Source organism: Ailuropoda melanoleuca, chromosome 2 (assembly GCF_002007445.2).
Source record: "Ailuropoda melanoleuca isolate Jingjing chromosome 2, ASM200744v2, whole genome shotgun sequence".
Taxonomy (NCBI): domain Eukaryota; kingdom Metazoa; phylum Chordata; class Mammalia; order Carnivora; family Ursidae; genus Ailuropoda; species Ailuropoda melanoleuca.
This window is the reverse complement of record NC_048219.1, coordinates 9,981,785-10,000,265: the sequence shown is the minus strand read 5'-3', so window position 1 is coordinate 10,000,265 and position 18,481 is coordinate 9,981,785. Positions and strand designations below refer to the sequence as shown.

Below are 18,481 nucleotides of genomic sequence, written 5' to 3'. Positions count from 1 at the left end.
GCCCGTGGCAGGCGTCTGCTCAGCGCAGCCTGGGCACCCCCACAGCCCGCGTGACCCACGAGCTCCCTGGAAGCAGCCCATGCCCCTGCACCCCCAGCACCCAGCAAACCCAGTCACGTGCTATCTATGTGTTATACCCACAGACAGGGGTGGTGCGTGGCCTGTGCGCAGCCGTTATTTCAGGACCAGGCTCTGGGGCACAGCCAGGAGCCTGCAGTCCCGGCCGCATCACCACGCGCCTTCGGAGATGGAAACCAATGGTGTCTATCGAGCCCCTGCCAGGCACTTCACATCAGACGTTTCATCCATGCCTCACAACAGCCCGGGAGTGGGGGGCGTCCTCCCGGCTGATGGCTGAGGCCCCAGGGCCCAGAGGGGAAGGACTTGCCTGGAACCCCACACAAGCCCCACGGCTTCCAAGCTTCTCAGATCCAGGCCCGCTCGGCTGATTCCAGCACGTGCTCTTCCCCCCACCGCGCCCTGAGTCTGGGGTGGGTCCGATTCTTCTCTGCATTCCCCAGGACCCCTGGCCCAGAGCAGGTGACAAGGACTATGGCTATGGCGGGAAGAAGGAGTAAGACCCTGGCGGTGGGCCAGAGATGGGCAGNCGGGGGGGGGGGGGGGGGGGGCCACTGGTAGGATGATGAAGACGGCCCCCTCAGCCACCCCACACGTACGCTCCTCTCCACCCTGACTCTGGCCTCACCACCCCTCGTGTGGACACTGTCCCAGGGCCTTTCCTGGCCCCGAGACGCCCTTTATCCAAAGCCCGTCCTTCCCCTATTCCCTCCCCTGCCTCTGCCCCAAGGCTCTCCCCACCCTACAGAATAGAGCCGGGGTCCCTCATCTGGCCTCCTCTGCCCTGACACTGTTTCCAACCCCACACTGGCCTCGGATGGCATAGGGGCCGCGCCCAGGGTGGGGGCCACAGAACACGGGAAGGTACATACACTGGCTTGTTTATTGTGCAAAGTCATGGAGACTCAGTAAGGCACGGAGTCCAGGAAGGGGGCGGCGTGCCCTGGGGGACGAGGTCAGCCCTACCCGGGCCTCAGTTCTGGGCACCCCATCCTGGGGAGTGCTCCCACTCTCTGAGTGGCTCTGAGTGCTTCTCTCCTTCAGGTCCCTCTCCCGGGGAGCTGAGAATAAGGGGCCCTTTTTTCCCAAGAGGGTAAGTGCAAGGGATGGGGGACAAGGGTAAGGAAGAGGCAGCTCTGTGGCCTGGAGGCAGCGGGAAGGTAGGGCTCAGGCTTGGGCCTGAGGCTCCCCATCCCTGAAGGCACTAAGAACAGGGGGCCCGGCTCAGGGGCAAGTCCTGGAGGTGGGCAGGGGTAGGGGCTCAGCGTGGCTGACTCACTGAGCCCTGAGGCACCAGGTGGCCAGGCAGCAGGGGGCTGCCTCAGCTGAAGTCGCGGTTCGGCAGGAGGACTGGGGCCACCAGGGTCCACAGGTAGAGGAGCAGCCCCGCCCAGCTGGCACAGATCTTCACCCACACCGCAGTCCACGTGCTGGTCATCTTCAAGGTCTCGCCGGGTCTGGAACACACCGTCATCCCAGTGAGCCTGGCCCCTGGTGCTGTGACCCCAGCTCCGGTCCTGCCCTTACGACCCCGTTGTGATCCCAGGCTTTGACCCTGGTTCTTACTCGGTAACCCTAGCCCCCATCTCGGATATTTTTGACGCCTGGCCTTGGCTCTCTCTTTGACCCTCAATGTAGCTTTTGACTAATACCATAGACCCGACCCTGACCTCAATTTCAACACTGACCCTAGTCCTAGACTCTAAAATTATAACCTGGGGCGCCTGGGTGGCTCAGTCGTTAAGCGTCTGCCTTCAGCTCAGGCCGTGATCCCGGCGTTATGGGATCGAGCCCCACATCAGGCTCCTCTGCTGGGAGGCTGCTTCTTCCTCTCCCACTCCCCCTGCTTGTGTTCTCTTTCTCACTGGCTGTTTCTCTGTCAAATAAATAAATAAAATCTTTAAAAAAAAATAAAATAAAATAAAATAAAATTATAACCTGACTCCTGGTCCCTGCCTTTGGGACCCTGGAGCTCCCGACATTAGTCCTGGCCTCCAGCCTTGACTCTAACCCTCAATCCCGTAACTCCATCCCTGACCCCTGACCTTAGGACCAAGTTCTGATATCTCTGACCTTAATTCTGACCCTTGACCCTGGAACACCAGTCCTGACCCCCGATCTTGTTACTCTGATCTTAGTTCCTTGACCTGGCAACTTCAATCCTGGCTTTATGGCCTGCTAACTCCAATTTTAACCAAATGACCAAATCTGTGATTTTATACGGCCCCAGTCCCAACTCGTGACTTCATGACTCCTATTCTTATCCCTGTGACTGATTCTAACCCCATACCCTAAATCCTAACCCTCCAGCTATGAATCCTAACTGTGACCTTATAATGCGAATCACCACTCCTGATCTGTAAGCCCCGTCTGCCCTGCGTAGACCCAGCATCACCTCCTATGACCGCCTCCCCCCGCCCCCCCCCTGCTCCCCCAGCAGACTAAGGCACGGCCCGGAAGCTGGGGCATAGATGGGCAGGCTCTGTGGAGGGTCCTGGGCGGACCCTTCTATGGCCCAGCCTGAAACACGCATCAGGAGAAACCCAGGGGGGAGGAGCCGGGGGAGGGGGGCAGAGGAGAAGAGACGTGCGGCCCCCACACCCCCGCACGGCGGCTCCGGTCCGTGCTAGGCGGCTCCGGTCCGTGCTGGGCGGCTCCGGTCCGTGCTGGGCCGGGCTGCACGCACCTGTACCAGTTGGTGAGTGTCATCATTATGTGCAGCGACGCGAGCACCAGGCAGAAGTGGAAGAAAGAGTAGCTGTAGGTGACACCGTCCTGCTCGTTGTCAAAGGCCCGGCCCTGGCATTCCACCACCTGCCGCTGCTGCGTGACCTCCAGCGTGGACGGGCACTCCTCCGTCTGCATCAGGCTGTTCACCTGCCGGTGGTCCGAGGAGCGCAGACTGGAGGGGAGGGAGGAGAGAGGCGGGTCGGAAGCTCCACGGGGCCTCGCGAACCACGGCATTGGCTCAGCACGTCATCCTAAGGACGGGCACCATGGTTCCAGAACCTCGGGCCCTAGTGACCTGGTGGTTAGGCTCTGGGCCCACCCGCTCCCTGCTTTGATCGCTCCCTGCTTTGATCGTAAACTCCACCCCCACTTCCTGTGTGGCCTTAGTCAAGACACTTAACCTCTCTGAGCCTCTGTAAAATTGGAGGTTACAGTTCCTCGCTTGGAGAGTTGCCGGGAGGGTTAATAACGTAAAGCCCCAGCGCTGTGCCCAGCACAGAGTACGAACTAGAGGAACAGGTGCTATTTTTCAGTTTGTCCATCTGGCAATCCCGTAAATACCTACGGAGTACCTAGGACTGCAAGGGACCAGGCCAGGGACAGCATTCATTGATCATATGATAATTAAGAATACTCATTTGCCATTACGTTCGTTTTCCTTCTATTAGTTAGGTGAGTAGTTTTACCGATGTCCCCTGTCTTCATATTTATTATTAAAAAATACTAACAGCAATGATTTTTTGCTCATTTCTGTAATGAGCTCTTGATGTTTTTAACAGTATTTAATAGTACGAGATACACAGGCAATTTTGAAAATCCAACTTGCATTTGGGACAAAAGTGACACAGAAGGAGAACTGGACCCCAACCCCACCCCATCAAGCTGAGAAGTGCCCCCCCGCCAACAAACAACAAACTTCTGCTGACCCCAATCACTAAACGTCATGCTGATGTCTAATGCACGGGAGACTGGGTCCCGGTGCCACAGCGAGGCACGGCGGGCCCTCCTCAGGGGTCCCTGCCCTTGTGGCTGCTCCTGCTTCTTCACTTCCTGGGTTTTAAGAACTGTGCTAAGGGGACGCCTGGTGGCTCAGTCCCTTAGGCGTCTGACTCTTGGTTTCAGCTCGGGTCATGAGCTCAGGGTTGCAGGATCGAGCCCTGCGTCCGGCTCTGTGCTCAACAGGGAGTCGGCCTGAGATTCTCTCTCTCCCTCTCCCTCTGCCCCTCCTCCTGCTCTCTAATAAATAACACTTAAAAAAAAAAGAAAAGAAAAAGCACTGTGCTAAGAACAGACAGGTGCCTGGGCTCTCAGAGGCACTGCGTAGGGACTGCAGGCCAGGGAGCAGCCGGAGGCGGAGCTCGGAGCCCGGGTGCTCTGCGGCCACCACGTGCACGTGGCCTCGGACAGGTGACTGCTCCCCCCGAGGATCCCGTTTGGTTATCTGTACCATGGAGGTGATCTGGGCCTTTCCAGGTTGAAAAAGGGATCAAATGAGGCGACAAAGAGTGACCTGCCCAGGCGCGACTCGGAGAAGGTGTTTTGAAAAAAGCTCAAAATGAAATGTGAAACAGCCTCAAAATGTTCGGAGACAGGTGCGCCGCTCTGAAGAAAACAGGCCCTGCCTGGGATGGCCGACTCGGGCAGGACAGAGGAGCCGGGCAATGGCATCCTCCGGGTGGGCATCGTGCGGAGGCGCAGAGAGCGGCGCTGGGAGCAATGCTGGGCCCCGCAGAGTCGGTCGCGAGTCCGCCGGACGTCGTGTACGTGGCAGGTCCACTCAGTATTATCACCTGGTGACCCTTACACAACAGCCACTCGCTGCCACCCAGCTGTGCAAACGTTCACAGTTACTTGCAATAAAAGCAAACACTTATTTGGTGCTGACTACATGCCAAGTTCTTTCCTAAGTGCCTTATTCGCACTCACTCATCTCCCACCCTTCCACGATACCGTGAAGTAAGTACTAAATTTATCCTTGTTTGACAGATAAACAAACCGAGGCACAGAAAGGTGCAGCGACCTGCCCAAGATCGCCCCGCTGCTAAGCGGCCGTGCCACGTTCAAGCACAGGCGGTTTGGCTCCAGAGTCCACACTGATAAGCACTTGCTAAGCTGCCCCTTTAAAAAAAGCTGTTACGTGATCTTCAGTCTGAGCTGCCCTCTCTCAGGTGACACTGGGGGGTCCCCACCACCCCGGGCACTGGAGGTTACCATCCTCCACCATCACAAAAGCTCAGAGAGGTAAAGCCACTTGCCCCGAGACCACACAGCGGGTGGGTGACAGGGCCTGCACCTGCTGGCCCCAGTCCAGGCTGCTTCCCTACCCCCACAGGCACCTGCACCCTACTGAGCTGGGCACGCACCAGCCCGATGTGCAAGAAGGGGCTCTGGGCCAGGAGGCAGCGTGTAGCCGTGCCTCTGCTGCCAGTCACGCCGTGCCCTCAGAGGGCCTCCGTTTTGCACCAGCACAGGGCTGGACCTGCGCTTGCTAAGGGCATCTTCCTGCTTGGCGTCTGGGCTTCCACATCCTCCCCTCACTCGTACCTTCAGGCCCCCCGTCGTGATTCCTCCCCAGAAGCCAGACGCCCTCCCCTACCCGATGAAGAGGGTGCACAGGATAAAGACGACAAGTCCCACGATGCTCGGTGCATCCCACCAGTGGGTCTCGTAGCTGTCTGGGCCTGCCAGGATCGTCCCGTTGCCGAAGCGGGTCAGCAGGTGGGGGTTGCACTTCTGGTCTAGAGATGGGAGCATGGTCACCCTCGGCCCCTGCAGGCCAGGTCTGAGGAAGGGCCAACCCAAATGGACAGACATACAACTGACCATCCGAATCCCAGCGACAGACAGAACTTAGCAGACAAATGACAGAGAGAGAGCTCCAGGAACAGATAGGGTCCTCCTACCTCCCTGAAGGACTCAGATGGGGAACAGGCTGGGCTGAGATGTCCCTGTCACCTGTGAGGGTCCCCAGCCCCCCGGAAGGCCGCTGCTAACCTAGGAAGGAGCTTCCCCAAACCCAGGCCTGTACTCACCGGGGACACTGGACAGGGCCAGCCAGGTGACAAACATGGTGTAGAGCGTGATGGCTGAGGCCTGCAGCAGACCCGAGTTGGGCTGGGCATCCTGGCAAGAGCAGTCCATCAGGAAGACCCCCGTCAGACCCGGGGGGCACCCCACCCACACTTAGCCCACTCACACTCCACCTTGGGGCCTCAGGAACCCCCAACACTCTAGGGCCATCCCACCCCACGCCCTTTGGGAGAACACAGCACCCAGGCTACCCACCACCCACCTCGCCCACTCAAAGGTGGAGGCCTCATTCTTTCTCTTAACGGACTATCCCAGCCGCTCCCCTGCTGAGATCGCACCCAGGTGAATCCCTTCTCATTCTCAATTAAAGCCGTTCCTGGTTTGCCCCTGTCTTCATCTCCAGCTGCTCCCTCCCCACACCCCCACCAGCAAACTCCTCCCCGCCGACTGCGCTCCTGCCAAGCTGGCCTCCTCTCTCTCCACAGAACCCACCAAACCCTCTCCCACCTCAGGGCCTTTGCACTTGCTGTGCCCTCTCCCTGACACGGTCCTCCACATCTCCACATAGCCAGCCTCTTCAGGCCTCAACTCGGAGTTCCCAATGAGGGCCCGACACCCTGACCCCAGCAGCAGCTCCCCCCCCACTAGCCCACCCACCTTTTGTCCACTCTTTTATTTCTACATAGCGCGTATGATCCCAAATTACCTTCCTTGGCCTCGTCTCCTACCAGCCGTTCTTCCCCAGCCTCACCACACACGTGCTCGGAATTAGGAGTCTAAACTTTGATTAGCAGCACGGGCTCTGGGGCCAGTCAGCTGTGTGACCACAGGCGCATCTCTTTCCTTCTCTAAGCCTCCCTTCACTGGTCTGGAAAGTGGGGACGATGGCGATGCCCGGACTACATGGCGGGACAGGTGCCGTCAACTAGCAGCTGCTGGTGCTCTTTCCCTCTTCCTCACAGCTGCACCCCCAGCATCTCCAAGAGGGCCCAGTACACAGCAGGCGCTCCGGAAGTATTTGCTGAATGAATACTCATTACTGTGTGAGCTGGGACAGAGGCATCACCCTCTCTGGGCTTCAATTTTCTCACTGGGAAATAGAGGCTCAGACGAGAAGGGAGGTTCTCCACCTTTCTGCTAAAGACCCTCAAAGGCTCCCCAAGCTACCTGTGAAACCCCTGCTGGGCTGAGATCCCCAACCGCGAGGCGCCGCTGGGCTGGGCTCACAGGGCTTCCTTTCTGAGGAGCATGCGATGACCTGGGAGCCCCACCCGTTACCCCCGGAAGGTCTGGGACTGGAAACTGTGCAACCGCACCTCCCAACACCGCTCGATGAGGGTCTAGGAGTCGTCACTCAGTGGTCCTCCCCAATGGTCTCCCGATACCCATAAAGACAACAATGATAACAACAGTTGATGTCTGATGGATACCTATAGGCCAGGCCCTGTTCTCTGTGTTCACAAACTCTATCTCGATCCTGCAAGGAACTCCAAAGGGTAAGTATTACCCCCATTTTTACATGTGAGAAGAGAGAAGCACAGAGAGGGTAAGGCACTTTCCCAAAGACACCCAGCAAGTAGCCACGAAAGCTCTGATTCCGACCCAGGGAAGCTGACTCCGGAGCCTGCTCTCTTAGCCCAAGCATCCGTGACTGACGGCCCTGCCCCAGGACCCCAAGTTCCTATCAGGAGGCCCCCCTACCCCAAGGGGCCCGGCGTCAGGACGGGCAGAGAGAGCAGGCTCACCTGGACCCTGGGCAGGACGGCGACAATGGAGACGCAGAAGCAGAGGGTGAGGTTGAGGCCGATGAAGACCTTGCCTTCGTAGCAGCTGCTGGGCTGTGTGTAGTAGACGAACAGCAGCGTCACGGCCGCGACGGACAGCGCGTAGAAGAGGAGGGTGAAGAAGGAGAGGCCTGGGCGGGAGGGGTGGCGAGCGGCTGGGTCAGGAGGCACAGGGACCCCCCCATCGAGGGGGGCTGGTCAGGCCGCCCCCCCGTGTGGGCCCTCGGCCTCCTCGTCGGAGGAATGACATCAGTGTGTCCTGAATGTCCGTCACTCGCCAACGCCTGCGTGAGCTTTTGCCCCATCCTGAACTGAAAGGACTCGCTTGCCTTTAATAAGTTAACCATGGAAAGAAATACAATGAATACAGAAGAGTCTTTCACAAAATCCACGGGATGCACGTGACCCGCTGAAGCCCTGCTCTCTCGTCAGGGAGACCAGCCACTTTCGAGAAGCGGGTAGTCCAAACCAGCACCTAAGTGAGCCTTGCTTCGATCGACTCAGGAGAACTGAAAGGGAGCGAAGCAGGGACCCGCTCTGCCCCGGGGGGCTTCAGGGCCCCAGTGTCATTCGGTTTGGTCTGGGCTGGCTGTGTGCGGCCCGCCCCGCAGGAACTGCTGAACTGGTCCCCTCCGAGGCCTCTCTGGTCTGGGTCTCCTCTGACCCCCAGCAAAATCACCCCAGAACCAGCCGCCCCTGCCCACATACACCCCCTTCCCTCCATCTGCCTGGGATGGTTCAACCACTGCCCTAGGGCCCTCAAGGCTTTCCTCCAGCTTCGGGGACCCCTGCTGCTCAGGAAGGTCCAGTTCCCAGCGAGCACGGGGGCTGTCGAGACATGGCTCACCTGCGTACCAGGCCCGGGAGTCACACTCCTCGGCCTTGCCCAGCCAGCGCTGGTTCCAGCAGTGAGCGAAGTCGATGAGCAGCACCAGCTGGATGAGGATGAAGAGGAAGGAGCCCACGACACCAAAGTAGAACCAGACTGCGTGGGGAGAGGAGGGAAGGGTGGGGGGCAGGGCCGCGGGGGAGCAGCCTGAGTGCCAGGCTCCCGGGATTAAGGCAGCAGCCACACTTCCCCGGTCTCCCTCGCACGCACATTTATTTGTTCAACAGTCGTTACGCCGTGCCCTGCCATGGTGACACTGAGAAGAAGCAAAGTCCCTGCCCTCAGGGAACCCCTAGCCAGGTACAGAGAGGCAGTGTGGCAGGGTATGGGGCAGGGGCGAGGCAGGTTCCACCCACCTGCACCCACCCCACCATATTGCCCGAAGGCCATGTGGCCAAGCACCAGAGTGCTGTCTCCTGGCCAGGAAGGCAGGGGGGACGACCCAGTCAGCAGCCTGGGGTCTGTGTGCCAAGGCAAAGAGCACCCCCCACCAGTGCTCCTCCCTCTGGAGACCCCACCTCCTTCCTGGAGCCCCCACCCGTCCCACCAAGGCCACCTACCATTGGAGAAGGAGCCATCAGGGATATAGAACGCGCCCACGGTGATGCCCACGAAGATGAGGAACTTAAAGAACCAAAATCTGTTGGGGGTGGGGAGGGCAGGCCAGGGAGCTAAGTGGGGGGAGGGGACCAGGCCCGCCCCCAGAACCTCCATCCCCAAAGAGCCGGTCAAGTGAAGAGGGGCTTTCTGATGGTCTGATGGACACAGAAAGTCTGTCCCGGCCCTAGAAAAATCCCTGAGGGACAGAAGGACTAAGTCGGAGTGACAGTGGTCACCCAGGTCCTTGTTCCAACTGTGTCACTAAAGTGCTGTGTGACCTTAGGCATGTTCTCGCCCTTTCTGACTTTTATTTCTTCATCTGGGAAATGCGGAGAACTAAATGAGCTGATCTCTGCGCTTCTGTGGCTCCCGAGTCTGGGGCAGGGCCCGGAGACCGCTGGAGACCGTGGTGGGGGGCCCGGCTGCAGGCGGGGGTGGGGGCGCCCTCACCCGTTCTGGACAGCAGCCCTGGGGTCCCGGCTGCTGCGCACGCAGATCATGAACAGGGCAAAGAGGAAGAAAAAGGCCGCCGTCGCAAAGCACATGCGGTAGACAGCGCGGTAGCCGAGCAGGGAGCCGCAGTCGATGTGGCCCTGAAAGATGACGGGGGTCCCGGACCCCTCCTCACACACCCATGGCAGCTGTGGGGAGACAGAGCAGCGTGAAGGCCCCCACCTGCAGAACCCTGGGCCGACTCTGCCAAGGCTCCCTCCTTCCCCCGCCATCAGCACCCGATCCAGCCCTGGGGCTGTCATCCTGTGAGTCAGCCCCCGGACAGATGGGGACACATGCTCCAGTGACAGATCGTTCCCCTCTGCTTGTTTCCCTGCTGTCGCCCCCGCAGCCTCAGGACCGCATGGCACTGTGGGAAGCAGGACTGAGTGCTCTCCCCCCATCGCTTACACCAGAACCCCCGGGGACTTTGGGGGAAGGTGAGATTCTGGGGCCCTTCTCTTGGACAGAGCCAGAGTCTAAGGTGAGTCTGAGAACCTGCATTTCTAGCACACTCCCCAGGGCATTCACACCCTCACGCACACTCCAATGTCCGAGCCACTGGCCAAAATGTGCCACTGGGTCTGTGCCAGGCTCTGAGATGCTGGGATGGAGGGAAGAGTGAGAACCCCAAACAAGGCTTGAGCATAAGGAGGGAAAAGCATGCCCTGGGACCCGTGTCCAGGGGGAACAATGACGATTCGTAAGATGCTCCGAAGGGCCCACAGCTTATGAGAAACAAGAATTCCCACGTGAGATTCCAACTGTCCTCCCCACGTGAAGAAACGCCCCCATCACCAGCTCTGGATGGTGGGCGCCCCGGGACACTCCTGCCCAGCCTTCTGGATTAGCTGGGACCTCAAGCCGGCCCCCCCTCCCCCAGAGCAGCTGGCCCTTCTTCGCTTCAGGCCGGGTCCCGCCGGCTGCCCCAGTCCCCTGCCTGCCCCGGGGCCCCTCACCTTGTGCAGCTGACTCTCCACGCCGGGGCTCAGGATGATGATGGACACCAACACCCCCAGGAGGAGGAAGGCCGTGAAGATGAGGCGGGTCACGGTGGAGTTGGGGCTGGAGGGGCAGCAGCCACAGAGGATACAGGGGGCCGAGCCGCAGAGGCAGGACACCTGCGGGAAGGGCAGACCATGGGCGGGTACCTTCACTCCCTGCCTCCTCTCCCCTTCCCCACCCAAGCAGGGGCACCCCCGCCTGCCCAGTCCACGTCTCCAAATCTTTGCCAAGCCTGCCCTCCCTGGGCCAGGCAGGGGCGCACCTCCTCCCGAGACATTATCCCATTGAACGTTCAAGCCCCAAAGGGCGCCGAGGAAACCAAGCTTCGAGAAGTTTGGGTCACACTGTTTCTTACGTAGGGGGAGGCAGAATGGTAAAAGATGATAGATTAGATAGATAGATAGATAGATAGATAGATAGATGATAGATAGATAGATAGATAGATAAATAGACAGATCGATCCAGAAGACCAGCTCCAACACTGATAAGCTGTGTGGCCCTCTACAACTCACTCAACCTCTCTGAATCTCAGCTTCCTCACGGTACCCACTTCTCACAGGAATTTTAAATTGCAAAGCGCTCCGGCTTCCTTTTCCCCCTCCCAGTGTAGCTTTTCTCCATAGGACTTGCTATCATCTGCCAGGCTTTCTCTTTTACTCATGTTTGTCCACCTCCCATTTCTAACATGTAAGTTCCTCCAGGACCGGGGTTTTGTTCTCTGTGCTGGACCCAGAAATCGGAACGCTGCTTGGCTCATGGCAGGGGCTCAGTGACTATGGACTGAGCAAATGTAAAGTGTCCGGCATAGTCCCAGACACATGTTAAGACCGCCAGAAACAGCCAGCTCGGGGTAAACAGCTGCTGAATGAATGGAATGCAGAATTGTGAGTGGCTGTGATTTCCTGCTCTGGGGCTGGCCCTGTCCTGGACAGCAGTGGCGGTCTCCCCCTCCCCCTCCCGCCTCTGCTGCCCAAGCCCGGCCTCCCTGTGGCTGGCCGAAACCAGGTGGGGGCTGGTGATGCCACTCTAGTCACAGCTGGCATCCCCAAAGAAGACTGACCCTTCTGGGAACCCGGCCTACGTCCAGGTACATCTGGTCAGCAGTTTATCACCCCCCCCGCCCCCCTCCCAGACAGCCCCAGCTCTTCACCCACGTGTTTAAGAGTCAAGAGCAAGAAAGACACTGGCCCTCCTGCAGGAAAGACACTCAACAATCATGCCACCTGTCATGGTCGTTGCTGCCCTGAGAGTCAATAACGGGGGCCTTCTTCAGACTGGGGGTGGAGCGTCCCTTCCCTGAAGAAGTGACATTTAAGCTGAGCTGAAGAATGAGGAGGCCCTCTCCCGACCAGGGGGAAGAAAGAGTGTTCCAGACAGAGGGAACAGAAGTGGAGGCAGCTGGGCAACAGAGGAAGAGAAAGAGGCCCTCGTGGCCAAAGCTTCGAGAGCAGGTGGCGAGTGGAGGGTGGCAAGGTCAGCCAGGCTGGCGAGGGGTGGCAAGGTCAGCCAGGCTGGCGAGGCCTGGCAGCCGTGTGCAGAGCCCTGGGGTTGATCCTATGAGCAGAGGGCATCCAGCAAGGGTTTGAAGCTGGGAGGGACAGGAACAGCCTTACACGGAAAGACTGGCTCTGTGCAGGGCAGGCTGGAAGGGGCCCCTCCCTCCTCAGAGACCCCGCACCTGCCTTTCTGGACTGGTCCCAAGGTGTGCAGCACATGCTGCTTGACGTGTAGCTGCCCTCCCGTCTCCCCTTCCCTGCTTCCCAAGAGTGGAAACGCCCCTGGAAATGCTCCTTGTTACCCATCTCTCTCACCCACAAAGCCAAGTACAACATGTTTGCTAAATGCAACGCCTGCAGAATGAATTTCCTCTTCAGGGTCCAATCGTAAGTGGTCCGGCAACTCCGGGTTATACCTTGCAGCCCTCACCCCAAGCCCTGCCTCCTACCGCTGGCTGCCTTTTTGGGGTGAAGGGATAAGCAAATGTCAGAAAGTATCTCCTAAACCGTAAAGAACATTCTGGCTATGAGACAGGCTAGCTATTGGCCCCATTTTACAGATGAGGAAACTGAGATCAGAGAAGTTAAGAATGTGCCAGAGTCACCCAGCAAGTGGAGGGCAGGGCTGAGATTCAAGCAGTAAGAGTGACAGCATTCGTTTTGGAGTTGCTCTGTCCCAGGCGCAGTGGTAAGCCCCTTATCTACACGCGTGTCACTGACCCTATGCAGTTAGTGTGCTGTGCTTCCCACTTACAGACCGGGAAGATGACTGGGGGCGGAGGGTGACACGACCAAGGTCACAGAGCAGGTAAGCTGAGGAGCTGGGGTTCGAGCTCTTGTCTGTGTGTACCAAGGGCCCACTAGCTCATTGATGGCAGTCTCGCTTAATTTCAAAACACCACAGGGATGGAAACTGACAGAGGCCCACGAGCACAGGTCTCAGGGGCCACGTGTTCAAGTGCCCGAGTCAGGGCCTGGCTCTGGCTTGTTCCCGCTTCGATTTGAGACGTTTGACACATGAGAAAGGCCGCTCCACTGCACTTGGGGAGCCTGTCCTTTCAATTCACCCTAATTCTTGGAGATCAAAAGCCAGGTGTTCCTGACACCAGAAACCTCAGGATTTCCAAGGGCCGGTAGCCAGAGAGACCGGGTCAGGGAGACAAAAACACACAGCAGCCCCCAGCACCAGCTGCTTCTGGCGCATCCCTGGAATCCCTTGTGCGTTCTGACCCAGGCTCTCCACCACTGGGGCATGGCTCTGACCAGAACCTCTGCCTGCAGAAGCAGCGGCTGGCAGGAGTAAGGGCAGACGCGTGCGTACGCGCCTACACACGCACACGCACGTTCACCGTGGCGCTGCTCACACCCGGAAAGCACTAGGGGGAAACTTACAAGAACTCAATGCCCGAGCAGACATCGTGGGCCCCCCCAAAGAGGGATCTCTGCTGAATGCTGCGGACGTGTAGGTAATACTTAAAGGGGGACACGTAACTAAGTATAATTACATATAAATTCTACCGCAATAAAGTTGATTTTACTACTAAAAGAGAAAAATTTTAAATTAAGACAAAAACCCAAAATAGGCACAAAGCTTCAGGCTTTATGAGCTTATTCGAATCTCAAGAGGCTGCAAATAACCTACTTTATGTCCAGCGCCAGGGGCCAGTGGTGGTCCATTCACTCCATGGAACGTTACAGGGGCAGGAAGGAAAAAAGTCACGGGGCTGCAGGGCAACATGGACTCACATTTATGACGCGAGGTGAAAAGGCGAGGCAGACATGACATGGCTCCTGTGCTAAGATTACGCTCCCGCCCCCAAGCGTGCTCAGGGAGTGGCAGCAGCAGAGAAGCACCTAGACGCGGGGTACGTTTTCGCAGCAGCCAGGTTCTTGGAATGGGCAATTGGATCTTAGAAAGCCCTGCGTCTTAAAATTTTCAGGCTGCAAGGCTCCTTGGCATTCAATTGGTCTGGCCTCTCTCTAGAAGAATCACCCAGAAGGCAGCCTCCACTGCTTACGCACTGCCAACGACAAGGAGCTCACGACCCCTGAGGCAAGCTGGACTGCTCTGGAACCATGTGTGGTCTGGCATGCTGGCAACAGGCTGTCACCGATCATTCGCACTCTCTCCCGGTTGCCCCTAAAGCCAGGGACATTGGTTCTCAGGGCCATTCCTGGGGCACCGGGCAGGTGGGGGAGGGAGCTAAGGTTGGGGCCACAGTTTAAAGTTGTTTTGTTTAAAATAAACTGACCCCGGGGCACCTGGGTGGCTCAGTCACTTAAGCGTCTGCCTTCAGCTCAGGTCATGATCCCAGGGTCCTCGGTCCTGGGATCTAGCCCTGCGTCGGGCTCCCTGCTCAGCCGGGAATCTCCTTCTCCCTCTCCCTCTGTGTGTGTGTGCCCTCTCTCTCTCTCTCGCAAATAAATAAAATACATCTTTTTTAAAAAGTAAAATAAAATAAACTGACCCTCCACCTCTGGGTATTAGTCAAAACAGTTATCTGCACACCCACGTTTATAACAGCATTATTCACAATAGCCCAAAGGTAGAAGCCGCCCGCGTGTCCATGAACTGACGAATGACTAAATGCAATGTGGGATATACATACACGGGAATATTACTGAGCCTTAAAAAGAAAGGACATTCTGACACCTGCTACAACACAGATGAATCTTGGGGACATTGTAGCAAATGAACTAAACCAGACACCAAAGGACAAATGCCATACGATTCCACTGATGGGAGAACCTAGAGCAGTCAAATTCACAGAGACAGAAAGTAGACTGGGGGTTCCTGGGGGCTGGGGCAGAGGGGAGTGGAGGGAGAGTTATTACTGAATGGGTAGGCAGTTTCAACTTGGGGAGGATGAAAAAGTAGAGATGGATGGTGGGGATGGTTGGACCACAACGCGAACGTAGTTAACGCCACTGACCCGCGTGCTTAAAACCAGTTCAAACGGTCAGTTTTATGTTACGTGTATGTTACCACAATAAGGAAAAAGGAGGGGGCCGTTTTCAAGGAAGCGTAAGAAGTCAGCCAGGTGAGGAAGGGAAAGGTGTTCCTACAAAGGGAATGGCACGGGCAAAACTGCGAGACCCACTGTCTCTTCGGGGCAGCTGTCAAGAGAAGAAGGCAGGGGGATGATGCAAGCGATGGCCAAGGTTCCTGCGGCCCCCCGCCGGGGAGCCTGCACTTTACCCTGAGGGCAGGGAGCAAGCATCCCGCAGGAGGCAGGACATCAGATCTGCATCACCACAGATGGAAGACGGATGCCTGGGTGGTGCATCCTCAGAACAGGGAGAGCGAGCTAGGGGGACAGACTCCAAGGGAAAGAAGACAGGGCCTAGAGTTTTTCTTGTGTGCTTCAACCCACAATATTTCCCCTTCAGACGCTACCGTTCGTTTGGGATGATTTCATTTTGATATCATAAAAATAGATATCCGTTTTAAATATATATATATATCCTATGTCATGAGATAAATTACAAGCTCCTTGAACACTAAAAAAAAGAGGTGTTAAAATGGAAAATTTTTTTTTTTTAAAGTAGAGCTTTTTTTTTTTTTTTTTTAAAGTTTTTTTTTGTTTATTCGACAGAGACAGAGACAGCCAGCGAGAGAGGGAACACAAGCAGGGGGAGTGGGAGAGGAAGAAGCAGGCTCATAGCGGAAGAGCCTGATGTGGGGCTCCGATCCCATAACGCCGGGATCATGCCCTGAGCCGAAGGCAGACGCTTAACCGCTGTGCCACCCAGGCGCCCCTAAAATGGAAAATTTTTTAAAGATTTTATTTTTAAGTGATCTCTACACCTAGTCTGGGGCTCGAACTCACAACCCTGAGATCAAGAGTCACAGGCTTTACGGACTGAGCCAGCCAGACAATCCCTACAATGGTAAATTTTTATGTTATGTATATTTTGCCACGATTACACAAAAAACTGGTCCTAGCAAGGACGGGGTGCCCCTTGTAGACTTCGTGAATAGCCCCAATACTGGCCGAGCCACCCTGGGACTGGAGGAAACACAGCAGAGAAGAGGTCGGCTCCGAGACCACTCAGGGTACACTTACACCCCCAGGCAGCGTTAAGAATAGAGGGCCTAGTCTTGGCTCTGCCACCAACTTACAGAATGACCTTAGGCAAATCTGTTTTCCCCACCGTGGGACTCAGTTTCCTCAGCCATAAAGTGGGCTCCCGGGCTGGATAGTGAAGTGGCTCAGAGCCCAGGCTCGGCAATCAGACGGTCCCAGGGTCCCCGGCTCTACCAACTCCTCGAATGAGGTCTTGAGCACTTTCTCACTCCGGGGTGCTTAGAGGGGCCACTGTAGGCCAGCTTCGTGCTACGTACGCCGGCATGCTCATCTCAGTCCCACTTAACCCTCACAACGTGCTGAGAGACAGGCACGGCTGCTTTCTCTGCTTCCTTACTCTCTCCACCCCAGAAAGAAGGGCGAAGGGACGGCCCAAGTCACGCAGAGGGCGAGAGGTCACGCAGGATCTGAGTCCCATCCTCCGACCCTTTCACGCTCCCTCGCATGTAGAGGATAATTAGATTTGATGGCATGCATATATTAGACAAGGCCCACCCCAGACATTTGCCCACCGTCCCGCCCACCAGGTGCTGGCTGGCCTGGTGACTCCCATCCCATTGTGGGCCCATCTTATCTCCTCTGAGCCAGGACTCATGCTCGCCCCAATACAAACACCAACTGAAAGGCATGATGAGCAGATGCAAATGCGTCATGGCTGGAGGTCTTTTCCATGGATCCATAGACTCCAGAATGTTCCCCCAAAGATGCCCAGGAACCCCCTATCAGAACTTTCCTCCTGTGGAGCAAATCTCCGTTAAAACAGGTTGTTTCTGGTTTGTTGTTTCTTTGTTTTTTTAAGTAGGCTCCTCGCTGGGCATGGAGTCTTGAACTCACAACCCTGAGATCAAGACCTGAGCTGAGATCAAGAGTCGGATGCTTAACTGACTGAGCCACCCAGGCGCCCTCGAAATAGGTTGTTATCGGTGTCCAGCAACACCCAACTGCCCCACTTGATACTATGTGGCTGTGGGGAAATCACCTTCCCTCTCTGACCCAGTTTTGTCATCTGTGAAATGGGAATCGTATTAGCGGCCTCACTAGGGTGGCAGTGAGGACTGAATGGGAGAGGGCTCACTACAGTGCTGGCCTGTGTCACCCCTGGACAGCGCTGGGCCCTGAGTGAGGATGCCGTGATGGTGGCTGCTGCTGGTATCATTGTCTGAGACAGGATGACCATGTCACAGGGCTGTCCCGAGAACCAACAAGACAGCACCGTGAGGGGCCCCGCACAGCACCTGGCACGTGGTGGGAACTCAGTAAATGTCAGAGGCCAGAACCCCAAGGCGAGGCCACTGAAAGGAAGGACAGGTCCCCTGCACACATTAGCTACTCAGTAAGTGGATCCCCCCAATTCTACCTGGGACCAGCCCTGTCCCTCAGGCACCCGGGATGTGAAGGAAGGGAAGGTGTGGACAGAAACCTGGACCAGGAATCAGATTTTAATCTTGACTGTCCAGTTCCCCATCTGTTCTCTGTGCAACCACTGGGAAGTCGGCTAACCTCTCTGAGCCGCAGTCTGTTGAGAGTTTGAGCAAGCCTGTCAGGTACCTTCTGGACTCAGCATTGGAAGCTTCCATGACTCAGCGGCCAGCTTAGGCTCCAGAGGGAATTCTCCACCCACCTTGCCAAGAAGATAACAACAGTAGCGCCACTCACTGTCGCCAGGAAGTAGGTGGGGCACTCTTCGATCTTCCTTAAACAGAACCATGAGGGGGGCAGATGGGGAGACAGAGGCACAGGGGATTGGCAGGTCGCCTCTCCACACGGGCCACTCCCAGGCCAACCTGGCCAAATGGAAATCTGGTCAACTTCGGAGGAAGTGCTCCCTCCCCTACCAGGAAGCAAACCCTTCTTGGCCAGAGACCCAGCCCAAACCTAGAATTCACTGGGCAGAAAGGGATCTCAGAGACCAGTTCTGGATTCCCATGGGCTCGTACCCACACACACACACACGCGCACACACACACACTTCACAGGTGGGTAAACGGAGGCCCAGAGAGGACAACAGACTGTCCAGGGACCCACTCTACAGCCTCTCTGTGCAGATATCATTCTCAGAAAATGGCTGTAAAGTAAATCTCTAGAACCCTAAGCTCACCACCCCTACACCCCATCCTGACACACACACAAACCAGGGACAAAGGAAAGCAAGTCCTGAGATTCAGGAGTCACCAGACCCCCCTCCCCCTCTCCGCTTCTCTTTGTGTAGGGCAGAGGGGGAGGGAGCTGCCTGAATGAACCTCGGATTTAATGAAGGGAAGAGGGGAAGGAGAGGGGGCTGGGAAAAAG

At 56.8% G+C, this 18,481-nt stretch overlaps 1 protein-coding gene across 1 annotated transcript; it reads right to left on the bottom strand.

Annotated features, from left to right (window-relative positions):
* Positions 1 to 943: 943 nt before the first annotated feature.
* SERINC2 (serine incorporator 2) lies at positions 944 to 17,784 on the bottom strand. Its single transcript, XM_034648219.1, has 11 exons — positions 17,693 to 17,784; positions 13,747 to 13,828; positions 10,563 to 10,724; positions 9,562 to 9,752; positions 9,072 to 9,151; positions 8,470 to 8,607; positions 7,584 to 7,753; positions 5,841 to 5,931; positions 5,405 to 5,546; positions 2,765 to 2,980; positions 944 to 1,535 (listed from the first exon to the last, which is right to left on the bottom strand). Exons 1-11 carry the CDS (start codon positions 17,767 to 17,769, stop codon positions 1,400 to 1,402), a joined length of 1,485 nt encoding a protein of 494 aa, XP_034504110.1. The 5' UTR covers positions 17,770 to 17,784; the 3' UTR covers positions 944 to 1,399.
* Between the last annotated feature and the right edge of the window lie 697 nt (positions 17,785 to 18,481).

Excerpts from the sequence above, each read along its gene's own strand:
- SERINC2 (XM_034648219.1), bottom strand. The coding sequence starts at position 17,769 with ATGGAAGCTTCCAATGCTGAGTCCAGAAGGTACCTGACAGGCTTGCTC. Across the intron at positions 13,829-17,692 it reads ACAGACTGCGGCTCAGAGAG|CCCCGTGACTTTTTTCCTTC; the intron begins GTTAGCCGACTT and ends GTTGCCCTGCAG. Across the intron at positions 5,932-7,583 it reads CCGTCCTGCCCAGGGTCCAG|GATGCCCAGCCCAACTCGGG; the intron begins GTGAGCCTGCTC and ends TGCTCTTGCCAG.